This window comes from Populus nigra, chromosome 18 (assembly GCF_951802175.1).
Source record: "Populus nigra chromosome 18, ddPopNigr1.1, whole genome shotgun sequence".
Lineage (NCBI taxonomy): Eukaryota > Viridiplantae > Streptophyta > Magnoliopsida > Malpighiales > Salicaceae > Populus > Populus nigra.
The window spans coordinates 10,315,485-10,339,515 of record NC_084869.1 but is presented as its reverse complement, the minus strand read 5'-3'; the positions used below and the strand labels follow the sequence as shown (position 1 = coordinate 10,339,515).

Below are 24,031 nucleotides of genomic sequence, written 5' to 3'. Positions count from 1 at the left end.
TATTTTTCTTAGAATTTGAATAATTGTTCAGTGTAATTTCAATTTTATAGTATGGTAGAAACCTGTCAATGTATCCTTACATATTACATCATTTATAATAAAATTGCTTATAAAAAAAACCCGACCGGTTGTACCATTTAGTTTATTCTTATTTTTTTAATGTAATAAAATAATTTATGTTCATATAAACTACATGAAATATTTTCAATATAAAACCATACTTTTCTAGGATCGAATTATGCAATATTATATTGACTTGTTTACTTTTCTTAAATAATGATATATTGATGGGTCTCTCTTCCTCTTCTTTTTTTTTTATTTTTTTTTATTTTAACGAGTTCTAAATTATTGGTAGATCAAAATAGTGTATTCTCCCTGTCCAATCACACTTTGCCGTCTCCACAGGTCACGGGCCATGAGAAAATTCTTCATGAAAGCTCTATCGAATTTCCAAGTTGTTTCCTTTTAAAGTGAAGGGCTGATCGTCTCATATACGAGCAAAGTTCCAAATCAAGTTAAATTTCCAGGTTAATCCGTCCAGGACACATCCCTTATTGGTTTGCTTGATACCAATCAAGTCAAGATAGAAAAAAAAAAAAACAATAGAGTAAGTGTTCTATAAGAGTTTGGAATTAAGTGGTTTACTTTTCCTGTGATTTCAGGTTCGAACCACGTGGTTGTTAATATGATGACCACTAGAGATTTACATGGTCGTTAATTTCAAGGGTCGTGGGATTAATTGAGATACACGCAAACTAACCCGAATATCCATGTTAATAATAATAATAATAAAAAGTCAAGTCATTCATCAATTATCAATTAAGTACACGAACTTTAATTTTTGTTTTGTTTTAGTACACTATTTAAAAAAAAACAAATTTCAATCAAGTAATTCTATCATTTTTTTGTATTTAATGACATGTTATTTTTCCTTAAATCATCACCGGAAGTCCAGCTTTTATTTTATGATAATGAAGTACATGAACTTTTATGTAATAATTGGCATTTGATCTAGCCCTCAGTGAATTTAGGATGATGTTATTTTCAATCATCAGCTATTAGCTTGTTATTTCTATTGTACGATCTGTTTTTATTATTTAAATATACCAAGATAATCCTGCTGATATTAAATATTAGTTTTATATTTATTTATATCTAGAAAATATAGCTAAAAGTACATATTCTTTTTTTTAATAACGATAATTAAGATTTACCTTTTTAGTCACCAAATTTAATTTCCTGGAAGATTTTTTTTTACTACCGTTTTTTTCCTTCTAAACATTACCCACCAGAAAAATATATATTTCAGAGAATTTAATAGAGTAATAAAATTTTTAATAACTTCAATTTTTATATCTTATTATTTTTTAGTTAATTTTTAATTTTAAAAATTAATAAACTACATTCCAATAATATTTTAATTATGTTATAAAAAGATACCTCATCATTTTACTAAAAACAAAGACCAATATGTTCTATCAATATAATTTATTAATAATTTTATAGTAAATATGGTTTTGAACAGAATATGGTTTTTTTGTTATTTTTTTTTAAATTAATATTTTTTTAATATTTTCAGATTATTTTGATATTTTTAATATATTTTTTAAATATTTTCAAACAAAACACATATTTCTAAACACCTTCTCAATTATAGTTTTGAAACCCGGCCTAGTTCAGGGGGTCGACCCGGGGCTGGAACCGAGCCGGGTTGAAGAAAAAACAGGGAAAAGAAAACACAGTGTGACTCGGCTGACCCAGCGACCCGGTCGACCCGGCAAGACCCGACTACAAATCCGTTGATTTTTTTTTATTAAAACGATATCGTTTTGATTTAAAAAAAACTGACTTGACCGGCCAGGTCAAAACCCCGTAACCTGATTAAAACTCGAAACTCAAACCTTGAACCGGACTGTATCATAATAAAACTATGATCTCAATGCAGTCTTTCCAGTCTTGACTGCTAGGCCTCTGCCCCCAAAAAGCAGCTTGATCATCTTCTACCCGAATCGCTTATGTGACCTCAACATGATATCATTTTTTTTTTTTTAATTTTAACGAGTTCTAAATTATTGGGAGATCAAAATGAATTATCTCTGTCAAATCACTCTGCCGTGTCCATTGGGCACGGACCATAGGAAAATTCTTCATGAAAGCTCTATTGATTTTTCAAGTTGTTTCCTTCTAAAGGGAGGGGCCGGTGGACTCATATACGAGCAGATATCCAAATCAAGTTAAAGAAAAAAAAAAAGAGAGTCAAGTCATCCATCAATTATCAATTGAGTGCACGAACTTTAATTTTTTCGTTTGAGTACACTGATTTTTTAAAAAGCTTTCAATCATGTATTTTCACCCACCTTCCATCAATTTTTTTTAATTTAATGACATGCTATTTTTTCTTAAATTATTATTGGTACTCCAACTTTTATTTTATTATAATTGAGTACATGAACTTCAATCTTTTTCATTATATTACACCAATTTTTTTTATTATTCAAAACAGGTGGTTCATATACTTGATTGAAAATTATTAAAAAATCGATGTATTCAAATAAAGTTTTTTATTGATTTTTTTTAAAATTAAGTACGAAAGTACTTGATTGAAATATATACTAGGATAAAAGGTGGATGAAAGTATTTGATTGAAGATTTTGAAAAAAAAAAGTGTACTTCAAAAAAAAATTAATGTTCTTAATTGAGAAAATATGTACAAATGGTGCACTAATAATGTCATTATTCCATACTAAAACAAAAAACTAAAATAGAGTGGTATTTTTTTATTTATTTTGATTCCCAAACTTTTGTTTCATCAATTGAGTCCTTTGATTTTAAAATTGATACCCAATTCCTTCTTATCTGTTGACCATGGACAAAAAAAGAAGAACCAAAGTGGAAAAGATACAAAGATATAAAATGCACAAATTCAAATCTAAGGACCAAAATGAAAATGATAGTTAACTTAGGGGCTACCAATTGAGTTTGACAGGGGTGAAATTGCATGAAATTAAAAGTTTAGAGATAATTATTGGTGCAATTCAAAGAAATTTGAAGAACAAATACTCAATCAAAATTTATCATTTCTAAATTTAAAACCCTAAATGACACATAATTCAGATTTAATGAAGAGAATGTGAATGACACGTCGTTCGATAGACTGACCTCTGTTTTGACAATTTTAGCTGATCAAGTTGGCAACTTAAAACGAATGAATGTAGAACTATAAACCTCCAAATTGTACAAGGTTGGATCCAAATAAAATGTGTGAATCCCCTCTAGTAACTTCAGGTGGTTTTGGGTGACGTTGACATCAGATTGCTCCAATGAGGCCTTGAAAGTGGGCAACTCAGCCAGCCATGATCGAAACATAATTGTGCGAGAAACGACTTTCTTTTCATGTGTTCATACACAAATGCTCCTAAATGGGTTCTTATCAAGGTTTTTCAACATTTACCTCAAGATCATGGGGTTAAAAATGGATTCAAGGCCTCTCAAAATCCTATAAATACCCATTTAAGAGCTAAAGAAAGGAAGAAAAAAGTAGAAAAATATTCATAAAAAAGCTAAATGTAAAGATCCAGGACCTAACATAAAAGATCTCATTACCATAGAAACAATTGTAGGTTAGTGAGAGACAAAACTTTCCAAATAAAAGCAAAATAAAGAGCAGTTGTTCTAGGTATATTTTCTAATCCAAAAGTAAGTCCTTGTGGCCTACTTAAGATGTTTTTTTTGTTTTTGTTTTATATTTATGTTTACAAGTATATAAAAAAGGTTTGGAATGTTTAATAAATGATTCTGTATTCACCTCTTCAATGCTATTTTTTTTATTGAAGTTTTTTATATAAGTTTTATGATGTTTTTAATATAATAATGTTATTGTTTAACTTGTACACACACACACAATGTTGTTTTAGTTGTTGTTTAATTTAAGTAATGAATGTTTAAGTAATAATGTTTTTCCTGGTTATGTTAGGTCTGTTCATCACCAAAATAAATTTAGAAGATCTAATTTTGAATTCATATTATATGAATATGTGGTTTGTTTTAAGTTGGTAGTTTTTGAATTTGTTACCTCATGTATGATTTTGATGTTATTTGTTAGTTTTTAGATGTATGGTAGTGTGACATGTTGGGATCAAAAAAGCATATTTTAGAAGCAAAAAATACCCATTTCCAGAGCTTAGCAATAGTTGGGTTTTTGTTGGGTTTCTAGGCATGTTCTTTGTGTTCTTGTAAAGAACATTGCCTCAGCCCCATGATTCGAACTAGTTTTGATCCATTTCTTTACAGTAAACCCTTTGCCAACTTAATTAATTGATAATTTAGGGTTTATTTAAATAAAAAACAAGTATTTTTTATGGAATTTAATCTTAGGGTTTTAATATTAAACCAAAACTCATTTTGACAAAATCATATTTATTTTTTATAATAGAAATGAATGGATGTTATATTATTGATCCTTGTATGATTCCTAACATGTAGTTGCTTTTTTTTTTTATCGTATCTAGTTTAATTTGGAATTCAAGTTATTGGGTTAGGTTTAAGCATGTTCTTCATGTTTTTGGAAAGAACATTGCCTTAGACCCTTGGTTGGGATCAATTTTGGTCTATTTCTTTGCACATAACCCTTATTTATGCTTGATTAATAAATAATCTAGGATTTATTTGCATCAATAATAAGTTTTGATGGATTTTAATCCTAAATTTTCAGATGTTTAAGTGATAATTGAAGTGAACAGATGCTAGATTATTTATCCTTGCATGATTTCCAATATATCTATGCCTTTGGGTTTAGGTTTAAGACCTTATTTGGTTTGCCATGTTTTTGTTAAAGGTTTTATGGTTTAAGGGTGTATTTGACAAACACCCTTTACGTCTATTTTGGTAGTTTTATTACAAGGAAAATGAGGTTTTTTGCCAAACAAAGCCTAAAAAATAAATAAATAAATAAATTTTTTTTCCTGACATATGGCCAAATTATAAAATTTTCATGCATATTTTATTTTATTTCAAAATACATTTTTATCATACTTTGAAAAAAAACTACAAGAATCAATCTAAGGGAATCAGAACTAGTTTATGATTATCCGTGAGAACTTGGCTTATATTTCAAAAAAATTAAAAAAATATTATTTTATTTCTTTTAATGTACAAGATTATGAATTTATATGTAAGATGTATTCTCAATAGAAAATACAACATTACTTTAGTTTAAATCAGATAAATAAACAATATAGCTTACCTTATGTAAGACATATTAGAGGGCAATTGGTTCCCTTACCCAAACTTTGAAACTAGTTAGGGTTTCTAGTAATTAAAATACTAGGTGGTGACTCCTATTTCCCCTCTTTTACCGATAAAAAATAAAAATTCCTTGTACTTTCCACCCATATTATTCATGATTATCCCGATTTAGGAGGATGATCATTGCAACCTTGCATATATACAACATAAATCATACAAAATTAGTTGTTGATTATGATGAGTGTCCATGTCGTCTATCACATTATGTTGTTTACTTGTTATGATAAATTTTATTCAACATTTACACAGAGCTCGGTTAAAATCCATACATCAATATCAATTTTCAATTCTATAAAATATAAAATGTATATTTCTAATATGGTAGAATATATGAACAAACAAATGTATTCATGAAATTAGATTTAAAATAGTGTACCAATGCTACATTATAGGTAGGATTCAAGTTAATTTTTAACGCAAAAGAAAAATGAGCTACATTAAAAATGTGTTTTTCAGTATCATGAATTTTTAAATTGAAAAATAAAAAGATATTGTTTATGCTTATTAATAAAATAAATTGAAAGAAATATATAAGAATTGATAAATAAATAAAAATTATTAACGTTAATTAAAGAATAAGATAAAAAGTTGATCTTCATTGTAAAAAGAAAAGGATAGATGCACATGTATATATTTTACTTTGAATATCTTTTTATTTTATAACTTTATTTATTTATTTATTTTATAAGTTAATTTTGATCACTGCAGATAAATAATTGTTTTTCTTATAAATACATCTTGTAAATACAACTTATTTATATAAAATTTAAGAGAGAAAAAGAAGGATAAACTACAATAATCTCTTTAAAGTATTATTGTAATTATATAAACAATTCAAAAGATCATTTAGGAATAAAAGTTCAACTAACACTTTTAAAGTGTAAATTAAAATTTATTTTAAAAAACGATTAATGAAAAATTAAAAAAAAGGGTCTTATGCTTCTAGATTTCGAAGGCCAAGCCTGGTTAAGTTTAAATGTAAACACATATATACTCAAAAGTTTGAACTCTTACCAAAAAAAAAAAAAAAACGGTAAGAAAAGGAGCACCAAACTTTTTTGAGGCACATACTGAAAATTTTGAACTCTTGCAAAAACCTAGTAAGAAACGAGAAGGAATTCTCGAGAAAGACGCTTAAATATATTCTTCAATTTATTTATAATTCTTCTAAGTACATAGAAAGCACACTCGTTGAGTGGAGGCCGGACCAGCAGACACCCAACTAATTATATATAAATATCAAGAAAGAGGACGTTGGCCATAGTGGATAGACTCTAAAAATAAAATAAAAAAAGTTGCAAAGCACACATTATTATTCTCGTAATCGAGTACGAAACTAGGAGGTCGATGTTTCAGAGCACGGGAAAAGCTTGCTCGAAGACTATTTATCCGCGCAGCAACGATACACGAAGCACTTCTCCATGGAACACTCACATCCGTCCGAACTTAGCTTCTTGCTTGGGATTTCCTGCCTCTCCCCTGAGAGGATAATGCGGCTGCAACGTTGTATCTTCTGTGATTTTTTGATGTAATTGCTTACTGCCTGGAAAAGATCAGCATCTTTCCTCTCACTGAACTCTTTCATGCTCTTCAGAGCTACATCTCCCTGTGCCAAGGCCATTTCAGAAGACCCTTTACAAAAGAGAGCCCATCCTCTGTCACTGTCATCATAGCTGAGCAAAGTTGTGACCTCTTGCATTATACGGTCATTTTTTAAATTCTTGCATTGTTGCATTTTCAAGTAGAGCATGCTCTCCAATCGGGTCCAAAAGAACCAAATGGAAGATAAGTCGTTCCAATAGCGACTAAGATTCTCCTCGTCAATGGTTTTGATGATATTTTCCACTTCCTTGATTGCATTGTTCTTGCCCACATAGACCAACTCAAAGCTGGTGCCAGAACTGATGTTCTTTACAGCATCTTTTGTTGCTTTCGTGAACTCCCTGATCCACTCAATATCTTCTCCTCCATACAAGCACACGATCGTACCTTGTTTCGTCTGGCAAAAACCAAGGCCCAACAAATATAATTACAAAGTTAACTTGCTATAAATTCAATCTATCTTTATTAATGTGAAGCATAAAGTATTATTTTTCGCTTACAAAGGGTATAGATAAATTTAGAGATAGTGAAATTACCCAGTCAAGTACGAGGGAGAAATTGTTATCAATGCCGCCTAGAAGTTGCTCAAGCGTCCAAGTCTGTTGAACCTCCCATATTGATTCCTCTTTTTCATTATAGATGGAAGAGAAAGCCTTGTTTCCCCGTACCAGAAGCATGTCAAGGGCATTCAAGGACCCCACCTTTCCTTGTCTATCTAGCGGCATCAAAATCATCTTGTTCTCGAAACGCCACTCATTTTTTATGTACTTGATGACCTCTGCTTTGATCTTTGAAGGTTCAGGCATAGCGTACCAGGGCATCATGGCTAGTATCTGCTCAAATTTTTGCTGTTTCTCTTGGTCCCAAGAGATTGTCTTTTCCACAACTGGGATCCACACTACTTCATATTGAACCTCTCCCTTGGATTTAGCCTCTTGGTACAACTTACCAAGGATATCAATCTCTTCTTTTGAGATATCAAGGCCAGATGCGAGCAGGAACACATGCTTTTCCCTTAATTCCTCAATGTGAATTCTCTGTATATAAAATTGACAAAAGAAATTATTTTATAACATTGTTGTTTTCCTTTTATTAAGATACTTCTGATGCATTGCTTCCTTACTCATATATATTCACAAAAACATTGTATCTTAATAATTGACTCATTTTCTACAATTAGCAAGGAAGCAACTGTACAAGGAAATTAATTATTTAATAATTTCTACGTAACAAGTGCCAAAAATAAAAGGAATTTAAGAACAGACCTTACTGGTGTGACCCACGAGGTGTTGCTTGCCATCCTTGGCTAAAAGCAAGGTTTTGAGAACCGTCATGTTGTCCGAGTGAGTTGAGGAGAAAGTTTTGACGAGATCCCAGTAAGCTGTTTTACATTTCTCATCTGCATCTCATAAATAGTGGTCTCTTTTTAGTCCATTACAGCTTTATATGAATTCTCTCTCTCTCTCTCTCTCTCTCTGTGTAGAGAGAGAGAGGGGGGGGGGGGGGGGGGAGGGGGAGTGGGAGGGAATCTAAATTAAAATTTATATCTCTTAAATATCAACATCAGACTACTGAGTTTGAACAAAACAGGTAAATCTGCATGGCAACAACCCCTTAATTTAGTTCAAAAAATTCGATTGGACCTAGGATTCTATATTCTTTTCCTTTTTTGATTTGATCATTGAACCAATGATTAGTTGTAAAATTATGCACCAACTTTCCAAAAAGAATGGTCTTCATCATAAATATGTTCCCTGGTTAATTAATGCTTTGACGAAAGAAATATTTTGATACTTCGCTTTATCTCGTCATCGTGAACTCTGTTTTAGAAAAAAAAAACTAAGGTAATTCTACGGTTAGAGTATCCAGGGGTTACCTTCGTACTCCTTGTAAATAGTTTTGTAGCTCTTCAGGATCACCAGCATTTTGCTGCCTTCACTAGCCAGTCTTGAGAGATCTAATAATTCCGTGGTTTCCTCAGACCTGAAATTATATGATTTTAATATATCTAGCTACCTGTGATTAATTTATATAAAATGGATTCATTAAACATGCATTCTGTCAATATTTAAGACATACACATACCCGCTGACACTAGCAATATACGAGGCACAGATCACAACACTAAGCATTGTCCAGTAGGCAGCTTTGGGGATGTAAGCCATGGCATTTGACATTGGTGCCTCGTCAGTTGCAATGGACTCAGGGGGTAGATTATGCAATTCGACAATGTACTTGGTTACAGCCATGATGCCCTTGATAAGTTTAGTAATTGCATCGATTTTAGCTTTTGAGAACTTAGCATGGTCGGTAATGTCTCGAAGTTGCTTAAGGAATGCTAAAGATTGAGCAAGTGCTGAATTGTTAGCTTCAGATGATGTGAATAGAAGGAATTCGTGACCGTAGTTCACTATAAAAGCAGCTACAGTTAGCACTACTTTGGCATCCCACGAATAGCTTGAGAGGGTGTCGAGTAACATCATAATCGTTGCATGCACATCTCTGCCACCCGAGCACGTACACTTGCAATCCATCTGCAAAAAAACATGCACGATGAATAGAGAATTTAAAGAACAAACAGTGATTAGAAAGAGGTTTTGATGGGTCATGATATAGTAGTTATCTTAACTCCATAGGGAATAATGGTCTGATTGACATTGCTGCTCGCCTTGAATGTTCCTGAGAGGATCAAGTTGTTGTGGGAAAAGAGCTGTTGCAAGAAAAGAAAAGAAAAATTATGCTAAAAATATAGTGATTCTGATAAAGTATTTATTTTCATATACATGAAAGTTCATAGTTTTATGAACAACGCGAAGGCATTGGACTTAATGTAATTGCTTGTATATATATATATCGTCATCAACCTCAGAGGAGACTTTTTTAATAATAGAAGCAAGAGTTTTAAGCTTGGCATCCACATCAGACCGACTGAATATTTCCTCCTCCAGAAGACCTTTATCTTCATATGTACCCTACAATGAAACAAGTGGCATATCATTACTAGCTGTAGTATAGCCCTAATTAGGCAAGTGAAATTCGTAAGTTTTCTTTTAGTTTGTGAGACATGCATGCAAGAAAGCTTATCAACGTGGACAATGAATTAAGATAATATGAACCTCTACGATGGCAGGAGCAGCCCTAAGCAAAATGTTGTCGATGATACGGAGCATGGGCTTGACATCAACTTTGCGACCATCAGGAGCATGGCTTGCCCTGACGGCCTTCATCATTGTGCTATCATTAGATTCCAAGGAGACCCAAAGTTCATTAGGAATCACTTGGTTCATTGCAGGAGTGATCTGCATGCTGTTTGAGGCCATTTGGTAACTCTAAATAAGGTGATAGAAATGGAGGCAGCTGGACTTGAGTAGTTTAAGAGATCTAGGGTTTAGTATTTATGTGTGTGTGTATATATAGAAACGCCTTCTACATATATATAGCCATATCAAGGAGGCTTGGTTCGGAAAAGCTGTCTGGCATCTGCCAGCTTAGTTATTCTTTGCTTGCAAACGGTAACAGCTATTTATCTGAACTTTATAAATTATTCTTTGCAAAAATTATTTGTAACAAAGATCACGCCTTGTATACTTGGACTGGCATACACACACACACACACACACACACACACACACAGAGGTTGGTTACACTCTCTGTCAGGACACAATAGTTCCAACTCCCGACTTTATATAAAAAAAAAAGAAAGAAAAACAATCATAAGCTTCAATTTTAACTTTTCTTTTCTTTTATTCCCTCAATCAGAGTCTTCTGACAGAAAAATCTTCAGACAAAAAAAATCATCGTGGGCCAGTTGCCAGTAAATCTGGTAAGGGATTAGGGATAACTAAGCTGGCAAACTTCCCATCCAATAATTACGATGATGCTATCTATATATATGACGACATCCTAGAAGTCAAGTCATTCTAGATTTTAGTAAAGATTATTCTCACAATACAGTACGAAGAAGAATTTTGAAAAAAAGAGAGAAGGAAAAAAGGAAGAAGCAGGAGAGGCGATGATAGATTTTACCAAAGACAACCATATGCAGGAGCTACTTTACACCTTGCTGTACTGGAACTTTTGATTGGGAAACAAGATAGGCAAAGGATAAATCTTTAACTAGTTTTCTTTTTCAGACAGGAAATAAACCAATACACTGAAATCAGAAATCCTAGAAATGGTGTTTTTGTTTAGAAACACGATGTAATAAATTTTATATTTATATTTTTTGTTTAAAATAAAAATTTATTTTAGATTTTCAAATCGTTTTGATGTTAATTTTTTTTAAAAAAAAAATTTTATTTTAATACATTTCTAAGTAAAAATCACTTTAAATTTTCACCGCCACCACAATCTCAAACAGGTTTTAAAGGCTCAAAAGCTGTTTCCTGCTTGCAACATAGACAGTGTTTGTTTAACCGGTTGGACTGTATTTTTTAAAAAATAAATTTTATTTTATTGTGTTAATATTAAAAATAAAAAATATGTATATTATTATATATATATATATATATATATTTACAAATAAAAAACATTTTAAAAAATAAAATTTATTAAAATCTCAACCTCAAACATGCTAGTAATATGATTTATTACGTACTATTTTTTTTCAAAGCATGTTCAGCTATAGGCTAATCAATACTAATTGAGCTTATTCTTTTAATACTTGAACATTTTGCACTAATTGATTTCTTGCAGTTTTTTCCTAAGAGGAAAAGCCAGCACGTGTAGTCAATGAGTCTTTGGTTTAGTATTGATAGCCTTTTTTCTTTTATTTTTTTTCTCTCCATCTTAATTTTTACACTGCCCTTCAAGATTTTTAGTGAGCCCTTCAATTGTTTTCTCCTTCAGATTTGAAGCTTGTTATTTTGATCATTATTCTCTTGTATGAATTAATTTATCAAATTAAATTTTTTTTTAATTTCATTATTTTTTAGCTTAATTTTTCATATATTAGATTTGATTTATATTTATTTTATTTTATTTGAGATAATTATTAAAATTGATTTTTTTATATATAATTTCATCATCCTTTGGGTTTTTCCTATCACATTTAATATTTATTTTTTTTATTGCAATTTTTTTCTACTTTGAAAAGTTTTTAAAATTGATATTTTTTGATTTCATTCTCCACATTAAATTGGTTGTTAACTGAGCTCAGGATTTGGTATTTTATGAGTTGTGGATTTAGGATATTGACTTGCATTTAGAAAATTCATTGGGGTTTTTTTTTTCCCTTTGATGAAGCTTATATTTTTTAAGTTGGACTTACGACTCTGATTTTTCTTTATTGCTTTGTATAGGATTTTTAACTAATTTTTAAAATAATTCAGGTTATATCGCCCATAAATATTGGGTTATTTAGTAATTAGTCTTCTTAGTTTTAGTCAATTTATTATCGAAAATATTACCCTGGTATCATAACCAGGTCGTTAATTTTACATGTTGACCCGAGTAGACTTGTAGACTTCAATTTGCTTATTTTGACCTTTTTTGGATTATTTTCTTTGATTTTGTCGTTTAATATTTTGTTTACTAGAAATTGAGCTTTGATTTTTTTTTAAATTTTACTTTTTATGAGATTATTTAGCTTTTTCTTCAATATTAGATAAAACTCTTCAACATTTGATTTTTTTTAAATTAATTTTTTCATTTTAATTTCATCTTTTAACATTTGATTGATTGAGAGTTGGTCTTCTTGTTTTAGGTTTCTAATCTATAGGGTTATCTCAATCTTGTACCCACAATCACAGAGTCAATGGGTTAACCTAGTTTGACTGGAACTTTTATTTTGTTATTTTTTTTATTAATTTTTTTTAAGTTTCGCCCTTTGATATTGAGTTATTCGATGATTAAGCTTAATGATTTTATTCAATTTGATTTTAATGAGGTTACCCTTGTAACCCAAAAACAAATCATATATTTGGTGTGCCAACTTCTATAGGCTCAAGTCAAGTTTTTTTATCTTTCTTTAAGTTATCAATTTTTTTTATTTTATTTACTGTCATTGTATTTTTTTTTGTTAATATAATTAACTTATTTGATATTATTAAACTTAATTGAGTCAGTTTTGGTTTTTTGTTTTTATGGATGTTTGCATTGCAATAACATCCTTTTTTATAGGTTAAGAAAAATTAATCAGCTCGCAGCGTATCACTAACTACTTATTTAGTATATGTCTATGTATTAACATACACCATTTATGACTTCATCTCATGTTAAAATGGAAGAGCGGATATTGATAAAAAAAAAAGAGCAACAGAATTGCCAACAAAAAAATATTTCATAGCTTTTTTACTAATGAAAATTGTGACAAAAATTTACGTTGGTAATTTTCAATAAAAACAAAGATGGAATAAAAAAATTGTAAAATCCTTTTTGGCATTTCTAACATGGGAAGACAGTAGAGAGGATACAGCACTCCATGGTGATCATCCTGTGTCCTAGCACTCCATATATGGTGATCATCCTGTGTCCTGCACTCCATGGTGATCATCCTGTCTGTGTGATCATCCTGTGTGTTAGCACACATATCAGCACAAGTGACTTGAATAGCAGCGTACGTAATCTTCTATATATACAAATTGAGCCTTTTCCATGTATCTAAAGATCCAAGGGAGCAGGATTGCCGAGCTTAAATTGAAGACGCCTGAAGTTTCAAGGGAAAGATTTTACTTTTGGTCAAGAGAACCAGATGCTGGACGTATCAGGTGTTGATGCGTGTACAAGGCGCCTCAAAACTATAATTGATGCGTGCATCACGTTGTGATTCCATACAAGCTATATTGGAAAAGAATCGTTCAAAGAATTTAAAGATTTAATTTAGTAAAATAAAATCATTAATAATTAACTAAATAGGTCTGGATTGCAGTAGCTGTTACGGTTCAAAATATTTTTTTGTTTAGAAATGTTTTAAAATAATATTTTTTTTATTTTTTTAAAATTATTTTTGAAATCAACACGTCAAAATAATATGAAAACATTAAAAAATAATTTTTAATAAAAAAAATTAAATTTTAAAGGAATGCAGTTTCAACCGCGTTTTTAAAAGTGCCCTTAGTTTCATGTGTACCAATCTGATATCAATATCTAGTTTATTGGTTGTGTTTTTGCTGCCGTTAAGACAGGAAAAAAAATTAAAGTAAATAAATAACATTTAGATTGTCAAAATTATTTTAGCATTGTTATAAAACTAAGTAAAATAGTTTAAATTTGAAAATTTTCAACTCAACTACATGTTTAACTTATATTTTAAATTAAATTATGTAAAAATTAATGCAACATGGCTTTGTTCCCTTGGTATATCCAAAGAAAAAAATTAATTTAATATTGAAAAATAAAATTAAATAAAAATTTCATGTTAAATAATAAAATTAAATAAAAATAATAGACAAAAACCCAAAAAAATTAAAAAACCCGTAATAATTATGAAATTGAAATAAAAAAAAGCATTAAACCAAGAAAAAATAAAGAGCCACAAGATTTTGTTGTATAGTAAAAAATATAAAAATCATTAAAAATCAGCTTATCATCGAAAAGAGATAAATAAAGAGGTCAAAAAATACAAATGACAAATAAATAAAAAAGTCATTAGCTTGTTAAAAACAACTCAAACACGTGGCTTTGAGGATGACTTGCCTCTTATTATTTTTAAATAATAAAGGAAAAAAAAATACCTATTGCCTGTGGAATGAAAGTAATTTGCTTCCATTGCAAATTGAACATGCAAACTACTATGTTTATTTTTATTTGAAAGTATTTTGGTTGTTTTTTAAAGTATTTTTCATTTAGAAATATAGTAAGATAAGATTTTTTTATTTTTTAAAAATTATTTTTAATATCAACACATCAAAATTATTTAAAAATACTAAAAACATATTAATTTAAAATAAATAAAAATTTAAATTTTTTTAAAAACACTTTTAAAATACTAAAACAAGCAATACGCTGCAACCTATCTCTAAACATGTGTGCAAGTGAAGAGTGGAATGTCCGTAGCTAAATGAATGGTTTCGCCTATCTTCACGTGCATTTATTTTTCTTTTCTTTTCTTCCAAAAAATAAAATAGTGTTATATAAGTAAAATATACTTAAAACTCGAGCCTACTAGTAAAAAAAGAAATAGTTATTAAATAAATAATTTTTCTCAGATTATTCAGTACAAATCATACAATAAACTTAAACTATATAAAATTTCACTCTTTAAGAGGGTTTTTTTTTTTAATTGAAATTTCACTCTTTAAATGAGGTTTCTTTGAAATTCTCCGTATTTTTAATGGAATTGATGAAGTCATTTTACAATGTCCTTTGATTGTTTCGATTTTCTTTTTTATTTTTGGTCTTCAAAGTTCATTTATAATTAATATTGTTGTATTTCAATTCCTAAATAAAGTAGAAATTCTAGAGGAGAGAAGCCATCGAAAATAATTGTTATTTCGAGGCTATTTCCTACCACAATGGCTAATAAAGGGTGCATCGTGATGTGTTGAATTCATTATTATCCACAAATACTTCCTTCGTGACTTGGATTTTGGTTAGATGGACGACGGAATACGTTATGAAACCTAGCAGGGTGTTCTGTGAGCACTTGAGGGACTGTTTGGGATTATAATAAGATTTAAAGTAAATTTTTATTTATAAATATATTAAAATAAAGTGTTTTTATATTTTAAAAATTATTTTTGATATCAATATATTAAAATAATATCAAAATATAAAATAAAAATCATTTTAAACAAAAACAAATTTAAAATTTTTAGGAGCACAATTTACATCCTAAGAGTCAATATTGGCTATTTTATAAATTAGTACAGAACAAATAAACTTTGAAAAATAACACCCTACAGCTCCCAATTGCAGTGTTTTTTTTTTTATAAAAAAAATCGTAGTTTATAATTAACTGTTTTAATTAAACAAATCAAAGTTTCAAACGGTTAGCCTAGTGGTTGGATTATTATTTTGTTGTTTTTTAAAGTTTTTTTTTGTAATTTTAAATTGTTTTAATATGTTATTATCAAGAATAAATTTTAAAAATAAAAAATTATTTTAATATATTTACAATAAAAATATATTTAAAAGAAAACGTTTATTAATTATCTCAAACTCTCCCAAAAAAAATTATTTAAAAGAAGCATACGTTTATTTAAAAAAAAAAAGAAGCCTTAGTTCTCACCTACAATTTCTATAAACCATAATTTCCACCTGTGATTTCAAACGGGGGCATGCTTTTTGCAAAAAACAAAATCACCTGTGCTTGTTTGCTATTTTTATTTAATTGTGCTAATTTTCAAAAAAAAAAAAAAAAAGAGAGAGAGAAGAAATAATTCGCTATTTGGAGTCATAAATGGTTGTTCACTTTCATCTCTCTCTTTTTTCGCTTTTTATACATAACTCTATATATAACGGGCCTAGTACACCTTGGGCAAGCCCCCACAGGATGGGCTTATTAAGCCCAGTATTACATGGGCTTCTATTCATCACCAATGGCCCAACAAGACAAATGTAGGCCGCAATAGACGCTAGCCCAGAAATAACGTCAGTAAACAAACCCACATATTTCCTCTCCTGTCGGCCTAGAAGCATACGTGTCACCCATACATCCTGATTAGCTGAAGAACTGACACGTGTTTATTTTTATTTTTTTATCGAAAAAAGAAAAAGTAAACTAAGGGAACGAACGATGAACATCATTCAAAAAAAAAAGAAAAAAAAAAAAGAAAAAGATAGATGCCCATGCTTCTTATGCTTATGCCTATGTCTCTATCCCTCCCAGCAGGAGTAATAGCGTATGGTTTCCGCAATTGTTCGCCCCCTCTGAAGTGTCTTTTAGCCAGCAGTAACACCACCAACCTTCACCATTACCATCATCTTCGCCGTCGTAACAACACTATTCCACCTCAACTTAACACTCTCTTCTCTTTTAATTTTTTCCCAAGGAACCTTAATTGTCTTCTCACGGGTAATTCTCTCTTTTTCAGGATGGAGGTAAAACACTAAAACACTATTCTCTCTTTTTATGTCCTTTATGTGTTTTGAGTGTTAATAAATGATGGGCCATCTGCTAAAGTAGAGAAATGATTGTTTTTGTGGTTGTATTACAACAAAGTAGTGAGCTTTATTCTTTTTAGCTATGTTGTTGAATTTAATATTTTGTTTGTTTGATGTTTTCGGAATCTGTATGTTTTTGGGCTGTTAATAGATTATTTTTTTTTTGAAGTGTAGAAATGAGCTATTGTGTTTGTATCAGGAGAAATCCATGAAATTGTTTTTTATGTTTTGAGATACACACACATATTTATAAAAGATAGTGGTCTATTTTTCTTGTTGATCACTACTTTCTGTGAATTGGTTGATGTGTATTTTCTTCCTTTTCAGATTTTCTTTCTTTTCCCATAAAATCTTACTATTTTCTTTACTGAATTGATGGATTGCTATGTTCACATTTGATTTCTCTAGTGTCGAATTTGTCTTGTAATAGAATTCATATGATCTGGAGTTGTAATGCCGGGGCATTGTTCCTTAAAATTGGCTATCGAATGGTTTGACAGTCAAAGTTGGTTGTTAGGGCGAACTAAAATTCATTCGCTAATCACTTTGTTTAGAATGCAAGTAGAAATGCAACGGAGTGGTTATGAGTAAGTTTAGGCAACACTTTTAAGTTATACTGTTCTCAACAGAAAGATAAAAGTATCCCTCATGCAGGTTGGTTTCAGCTATGGCTGCTTGACTTATCACCAAATATATTTTTAGGTACTTTGAAACAATAGAACCCAAGGGCTTTGAGTTTTTACTTGAAGTATCTTTAAATATAGTCCTTGATAAAGTTGTAGAAAATAGGATTGATGGGTTTGCTTATGCACAAAAGTATGGTGACTTCAGATTGTTGTCTTCTGAGAGAACTTTTTGAGATGAGTTCTCAATAAATGCCAATCCTTTTTGGGATGTTTGAGGCACATAATTTCAGGGAAATCTATTTCAAGTTCGGTGAACATACTATGTCCTAATAGCTTTTGTTATTGGGGCTCATTACTTTTTTACTAGTGGTACACAATTTTGCACTAGCCCAGGTTCTTTAGACCTAAAAAGTCAGCCCATAGCCATCTCTGATGTGGAGGTCAATCATGAGAAGATATTTCCTTTGAAGATATCAGCTCCATGCTATCTACCCGAGGTTAATGCATTCTTGTGTCTTTGCCTTGTAAATAGTGGTGTTTATTGCCATGCTTCCTGGTTGCAGCGCTGCTGATATCAGCTGCTCTTATCTATATATGAATAATTAAGCTTTTATGTGCTTATCTATATATGAATGATTGGTGCATCCTGTTAGACATGAGTGTTATCATATTTTTGTTTGAATAATGCTTTAAACATTCCTTTTGGCAATTTCCAGCGATTCTGGTCTGGAAGTAGCATCAATAAAAATAAAGCATTGGTGGAGCAATTGCAGAATTATGGAACGATCAGTTCTAAAAAGGTCTCTGAAGTAATGGAAACAATTGACAGGGCTTTGTTTGTCCCAGATGGTACCCCTGCTTATGTTGACAGTCCCATGGCAATAGGTTACAATGCCACCATTTCTGCTCCTCATATGCATGCAACTTGCCTGCAGTTGTTGGAGGAGAATTTGAAGTCTGGCATGCATGTCCTGGATGTTGGCTCAGGTTTTTTTCTCATGCATCCATTATTTTTCCCACCTACAAAAAATCTTTCAAACTGCTTGATGAATTACTTCTAGCAACTGTATTCTCAGGGCTAGGTGTGTAGGACTCCTGAAGAGTTAGTGTTAACCCACAAACATGATGATTTTAGCTGTGTGAAATAACTAGGCATTAAGCATATAAAAATATTGGATAATGCTATAGTTTGTGATGCTGAACAAGTTTAGGATCTTAATCTGTGTGACCAGATATTCCTAGTTTGATCTAAGCAGGGTCTTGAAACAGTAAGGGAATTTTGATTTACAAATCCTGATTCATCAAGGAAGTGGACTAGAACTAGTAATTTTTTAACCACAAGAAACAAAGCAACTTTAGAAATTTGTTTTAATTTGCTCATTTTCTCTAAATTTTTTCGATTGCTTTTTACTACAGTCCATTGAACTCAATGGTCTTGATTATTGTCTCTTGCTGTGCAAGCTTTTGGAAGACCGCAGGCATATTACTAACTTGTTAACTTGGTCCACAAATCAGCTTGCTTAGCATGGTTGTAATGCAGTAGATTCTTTAAGAAAAATGCGAGTCATATGCATTTATCGTTCTAGAAAGTTTCTCTCTGCATGCAATCCAATCCTGTGTTTCTCACTTTGTTTACTTTTGAAGGGACTGGGTACTTGACAGCATGCTTTGCTCTGATGGTTGGACCACAAGGTCGTGCTGTTGGTGTAGAACATATTCCAGAGCTGGCTGGTTCTTCCATAAAGAATATCAAGAAAAGCGCAGCAGCTCCATTGTTGAAAGACGGTTCCCTCTCAATTCATGTTGGTGGTATGTTTTGAACCTTGCAAATAATAATATGTTTTCCTACAACATATTAAATGTTTTGTAGGCTAATCTATTGGCAGCAACAGAGCAATAACTTTAGATTTTCACGTCACTTATTAAGGTGAAGATTATTTGGAAAAAGAACAAATTGTAATAGGAATTCATATGGAAGTCTTCTTTTTTAATTTTTGTTAGTGTTCTATCTCCTGTAAGTAAAGCTCATTAAGAATGGATTTCCTGACAGTTTTTGTTTGTTTAACTTGATGTGCTTGCTGAAACACGTTGAATTCTCTACTGATAAATTTTGCAAAAGAAACCAGCTTAAAAATTGTTAGTAACTAAGCTCTGATGTTAATGTTGCTATCTGTAGATGGAAGACAAGGTTGGCCAGAGTTTGCTCCATATGATGCCATTCATGTTGGGGCAGCGGCGCCAGAAATCCCACAGCCACTTCTTGATCAGTTGAAACCTGGGGGCAGGATGGTGATTCCGGTTGGTAACATATTCCAGGATTTGAAGGTGATTGACAAGAATGAGGATGGTTCCATTAGTGTTCGTAGTGAAACTTCTGTCCGTTATGTCCCTTTAACAAGTAGAGATGCCCAATTGCGGGGTTATTAGGTGCCCAATTGCGGGGTTTCGGATGTCTTTTTTTTGTAGGTGAAGTGCTGGTTCCATCAGTGTTGTTTTGGATTTGTGCATATGTACGAGATTCTGTCAAAGTATGGTGTTGACAAACCCTCCTAAGCTCCTGCATTGATGGAGTTGTAAATAGTAGATGCTGATCATCTTATGTTTATATCATCTCATTTCAAGACCTTCAGCTTACTTTTCAGAGGAAGCATCTGTTTGTACATCTATTATGACAGGTCGTCCTTAGTAGCTGCCTTTCCAGTTGACAGGCATTAACCCCACGACATGATTAAACTTCCTGTCCTAATTTGCAGCGGAACATCAGGCATGATTTTACTCTGAGAAGAGCTGGCTTAGCACTCAAAACAAAAGATTAGTTAACTTGCCTTTCCTTTTTTCTTCGGTGTGAGTTGATATTACTAGTAGTATCCATATTTCAATTGGAATCATTCAACTGATATAGAGCTTCTTGTTAGTTGTTTTTTGAAATAATATTTTTTAATTTATTTTTTATATCAGATAGGTGGTTGTTTAAAATATCTAAAAATATCAGTATAGTAAAATTTATTTTTTATTAAATCTTAATTAAAGTGGTTCTTTAAAGATGAATCCATAAAATTTTTCATAGAGAAGCACAAATGCCCAGAATAAAAACAGATACAAACCTTGTCACCAGCAAGCCCAGAGCATAGCCAGTCTATGAAACCAAGTTTTAAGTCAAACGTCCTCGTTGAAGTGCTTGGCCTCACAAATTTCAGTACCCAGTTACTAGTTTCATCTTCTCAGACTAGATGCTGTGCCAACAAATTAAATATTATCTCATAGAGCCCAATGTACTCGAATTTGCGCAACAATTTTTAAGGAACACGTTAAGACAGTTCAAGTACAAAACTCCTAATGAGCTTCCCATGCAACTGGCTAAAAAAATTAATACCACAAAACTGAAGAAAAAACAGAGAAAGGGGGCAGACATCTATTTAATTCATATAACTTCAAAAGGCGCGCCTTGGTCTTTCTTCAGCAACATTTACCCTGATTGGTCTCCCATCCAGATTCTGCAAAACCAGAAGCTCATGTATATCATGGAACAGAAAATTGAAGGGCATTTATAGAATAGACAAAGAACTGATCTACTGTTTCATCTATTTGTTCTCCAAACTACAAGTTCATGATATTGAAATAAATTGATGGCAATCTTCTAAATATAATCCGAAGAACTCCTAATCATCAGCCATCTTTCTTTCATTCTTTCATCGTTTTACTTGCATGAATCAACCATGCTTATAGTGTGATTAGTTCTTTTCCACATACAAAAATTACGAATCTAAAAAATTCAGCATTGTATTTCCACAATAGTAAGCACTCATCTCATACCTGTCCATCAAGTGCAGCTATGGCATCATTCAACTCGCTCTCCGTGGACATAGTTACAAAGCCAAAACCACGTGAACGGTTTGTCTCCCTGTCAAAAACCACCCGAGCACTCACTACTTTACCATGCTCGCTAAAAATTTGCTCCAGGCGACCACTATCCACATCCCATGGTAGGTTGCCCACATAGATTCTATAACCAGGTTCAGACACACGAGGAGGGCGCTCAGGCCTTGATCCTCTAGGAGCAGCCTTATTTACAGTCAGAAACCTTCCATCTAAATCCTGTTCAATATAGAATAAAAAAGAAAATATCTTGGTTAATGGGAAAAAATTCATGGTAAGATTTGAAGATTTTCATATCAGTTATGTCCTGATTAACAAGCAGAACATCTATCACCAATGTTGATCTTCAGAATCAACTCTAACAAAGAGTAATGGCAAAGCATAATCCACCATGCCAAGTACGATCAGCAATTCTCAGGCAAAGATAAGGTGCATGACTATTGATGCAATTGTAATTTTATTCTCTTCAAACAATCCCAAAACCAAGGATACTTTCTCAATAAATAACAGGCTTGTTTTACTAGATAAGCAAGTTCTCAACCTTTCCAGTAGTATTACAGAGTTAAACAGCATTTTGTGCAAAAATCACATGAAACTGAAAGATTACAACATAGCTTTATGAAAACAACAAGCTCCAACTGACAACAGCGGACAAACTCGAAAAAAAAAAAAAAAAAAAAGGTTGTGGCCAACAATATTTTTCTTTTACTCCTGTAATCTCTAATTAGCATTATCATGTCCTATCTCCGCACCAATTGGTCATTATTTGCAATGTACACCACCCTTAATTGCAAATAAAGTGGACTCGCCAAACAACATTCCTTTGGGGTATCACCACATTCTGTCTGATTGTTTATTCAAATGATCTAACACATCACTCTCAACTCTCTTCACTGTTGCTACTTTCACTTCCAAACCCAAGAAGCTCCTGCCACCATGTCACATGCTGCAATTGAACTGCGTTTCTTTAATAAACAGTTAGATTTTATTTTTGTTGCCTCCTACTCAAGCAGCCACAGTTCTTGTTCACAAATTAGCTTTACTTATGCAACTGCTTGAATTTCAGTCATATGAGACTCCCACCTCAGCAACCAATAACAGTTCAAACAGCACTTGTAAAATATCTTTCTGTGCTGCCCATTTCAGAAAACCCCTCACACTCTCCATCCAATTCCATTAAATAAAAATCATCTCAGACCCTCAAGACTATCCATCACATGTAACATGTTTTTCTACTCAGTGAGGCAAACCAGACACCTCACCCTTAAAAAATCAAAAGCTATCCAATTACGAGTAACAAGTCTTTCTACCCTGTGAGGAACATCCAGACATCCTTACTCCAACTTGATCAAATGCTATATGATTCCCATTTTCTATAGCAGAAATACTCAATGCAACTACTCTCCTGAAGGTAATGTAACAACTTCATCTCCTATAATTAACATCTTTAGTTGAACCCCACATGAATTTTATCTTCAAAATGAAAAAAGAGTACCATTACTCAACCAAAAAAGAGAATTTCTCTTCCCATATTATACAAAATACTCAGCCATCCGAACCTAACAGGTGGCTCAATTAGTTAGAGCAAGGAAACTTCCAAAAATCCAGCATCTTTCTTCTTCTAGCCATAAAGGCATAGAAACGGCATCTCCCACTCTGCCTATTCCCTTTCACTCATTTCTAGCAACTATCATAAGTTTATATATAGTTTTAAATCGTCCCAAACCACACATAGCCAAAAGTTTCAACAAAACAAAGATAGGAAGAAACTTACATAACGATGAAGCATTTCCACAGCCTTTTCGGATTCTTCAACAGTACTCATCGTCACAAACCCAAACCCACGACTTGTATCAGTTTCCCTGTTGTAAATAACCTACAACACCACAAAACAAACCTCCATAAAACCCTTGAAACACTCTAAAACACAAAAAAGCAAGTGCATTTATTTACCTCAGCAATCTCAACAGTTCCAGCTTGTTCAAACAACATAGCCAACTTCTCACTGTCAACATCATATGGCAAGTTCCCTACAAAAATCTTAGCTTCCTCTGGTGGCTCTACAAATCCCTCCTCGTCACCACTCTCTCCTTCACCTCTAATAGCTTCGGTAGCAGCTGCATCCTCTCCTTCAGCCTCCCATTCAGATACTTTACCTTCAAAATCATTACTTTCTTCATTTACCCAATTGGATTCTCCTTGTTCTTCTTGCTCCGATTCAGTTAAAGTGATAGTGGTGTTGTCTTCTTCTTCTTGTTGAGCCCAATCCGAGGTCTGAGTTACAAACGGGATTGTTAAGGAGAGATGGGTTTTGGGTTTTAGAGAGAAAGGTGATAAAGAGTGGGAGTATGAGAGTTGGAGCTTGCTGGGTCTTTGTGAGATAGGGAGAGATTTAAGTGGGGGTTTCGAAGTGAAAGTCGAAGGGAGTGAACAGAGGCATGTTTCTGCCATTAAGAGGGGCATGAAGGTGAAAGCAGATGCAGCAGACATTTTGAGAGAGAAATAGAGAGAGGAGGGGAGAGCTGGAAGAGGAGAGGAGTGGAGGGGGTTCAGAGGGGTTGAGGATAAGAGGCAGACTG

At 32.2% G+C, this 24,031-nt stretch overlaps 3 protein-coding genes across 3 annotated transcripts; 1 reads left to right on the top strand and 2 right to left on the bottom strand.

The window, feature by feature from the left end:
* Positions 1–6,433: 6,433 nt before the first annotated feature.
* LOC133677950 (protein SIEVE ELEMENT OCCLUSION B-like) lies at positions 6,434–10,321 on the bottom strand. The gene is made up of 8 exons (XM_062100097.1): positions 10,023–10,321; positions 9,771–9,878; positions 9,536–9,616; positions 8,992–9,440; positions 8,783–8,889; positions 8,172–8,305; positions 7,443–7,943; positions 6,434–7,303 (listed from the first exon to the last, which is right to left on the bottom strand). The coding sequence occupies exons 1-8, from the start codon at positions 10,224–10,226 to the stop codon at positions 6,686–6,688; spliced, it is 2,202 nt and encodes a 733-aa protein (XP_061956081.1). The 5' UTR covers positions 10,227–10,321; the 3' UTR covers positions 6,434–6,685.
* A 6,272-nt stretch (positions 10,322–16,593) lies between these two features.
* LOC133678041 (protein-L-isoaspartate O-methyltransferase 1-like) lies at positions 16,594–20,210 on the top strand. The gene is made up of 4 exons (XM_062100200.1): positions 16,594–16,887; positions 18,293–18,563; positions 19,221–19,385; positions 19,753–20,210. The coding sequence occupies exons 1-4, from the start codon at positions 16,630–16,632 to the stop codon at positions 20,001–20,003; spliced, it is 945 nt and encodes a 314-aa protein (XP_061956184.1). The 5' UTR covers positions 16,594–16,629; the 3' UTR covers positions 20,004–20,210.
* A 600-nt stretch (positions 20,211–20,810) lies between these two features.
* On the bottom strand, positions 20,811–24,031 carry LOC133678040 (28 kDa ribonucleoprotein, chloroplastic-like). The gene is made up of 4 exons (XM_062100199.1): positions 23,406–24,031; positions 23,227–23,328; positions 21,390–21,671; positions 20,811–21,070 (listed from the first exon to the last, which is right to left on the bottom strand). Exons 1-4 carry the CDS (start codon positions 23,940–23,942, stop codon positions 21,008–21,010), a joined length of 984 nt encoding a protein of 327 aa, XP_061956183.1. The 5' UTR covers positions 23,943–24,031; the 3' UTR covers positions 20,811–21,007.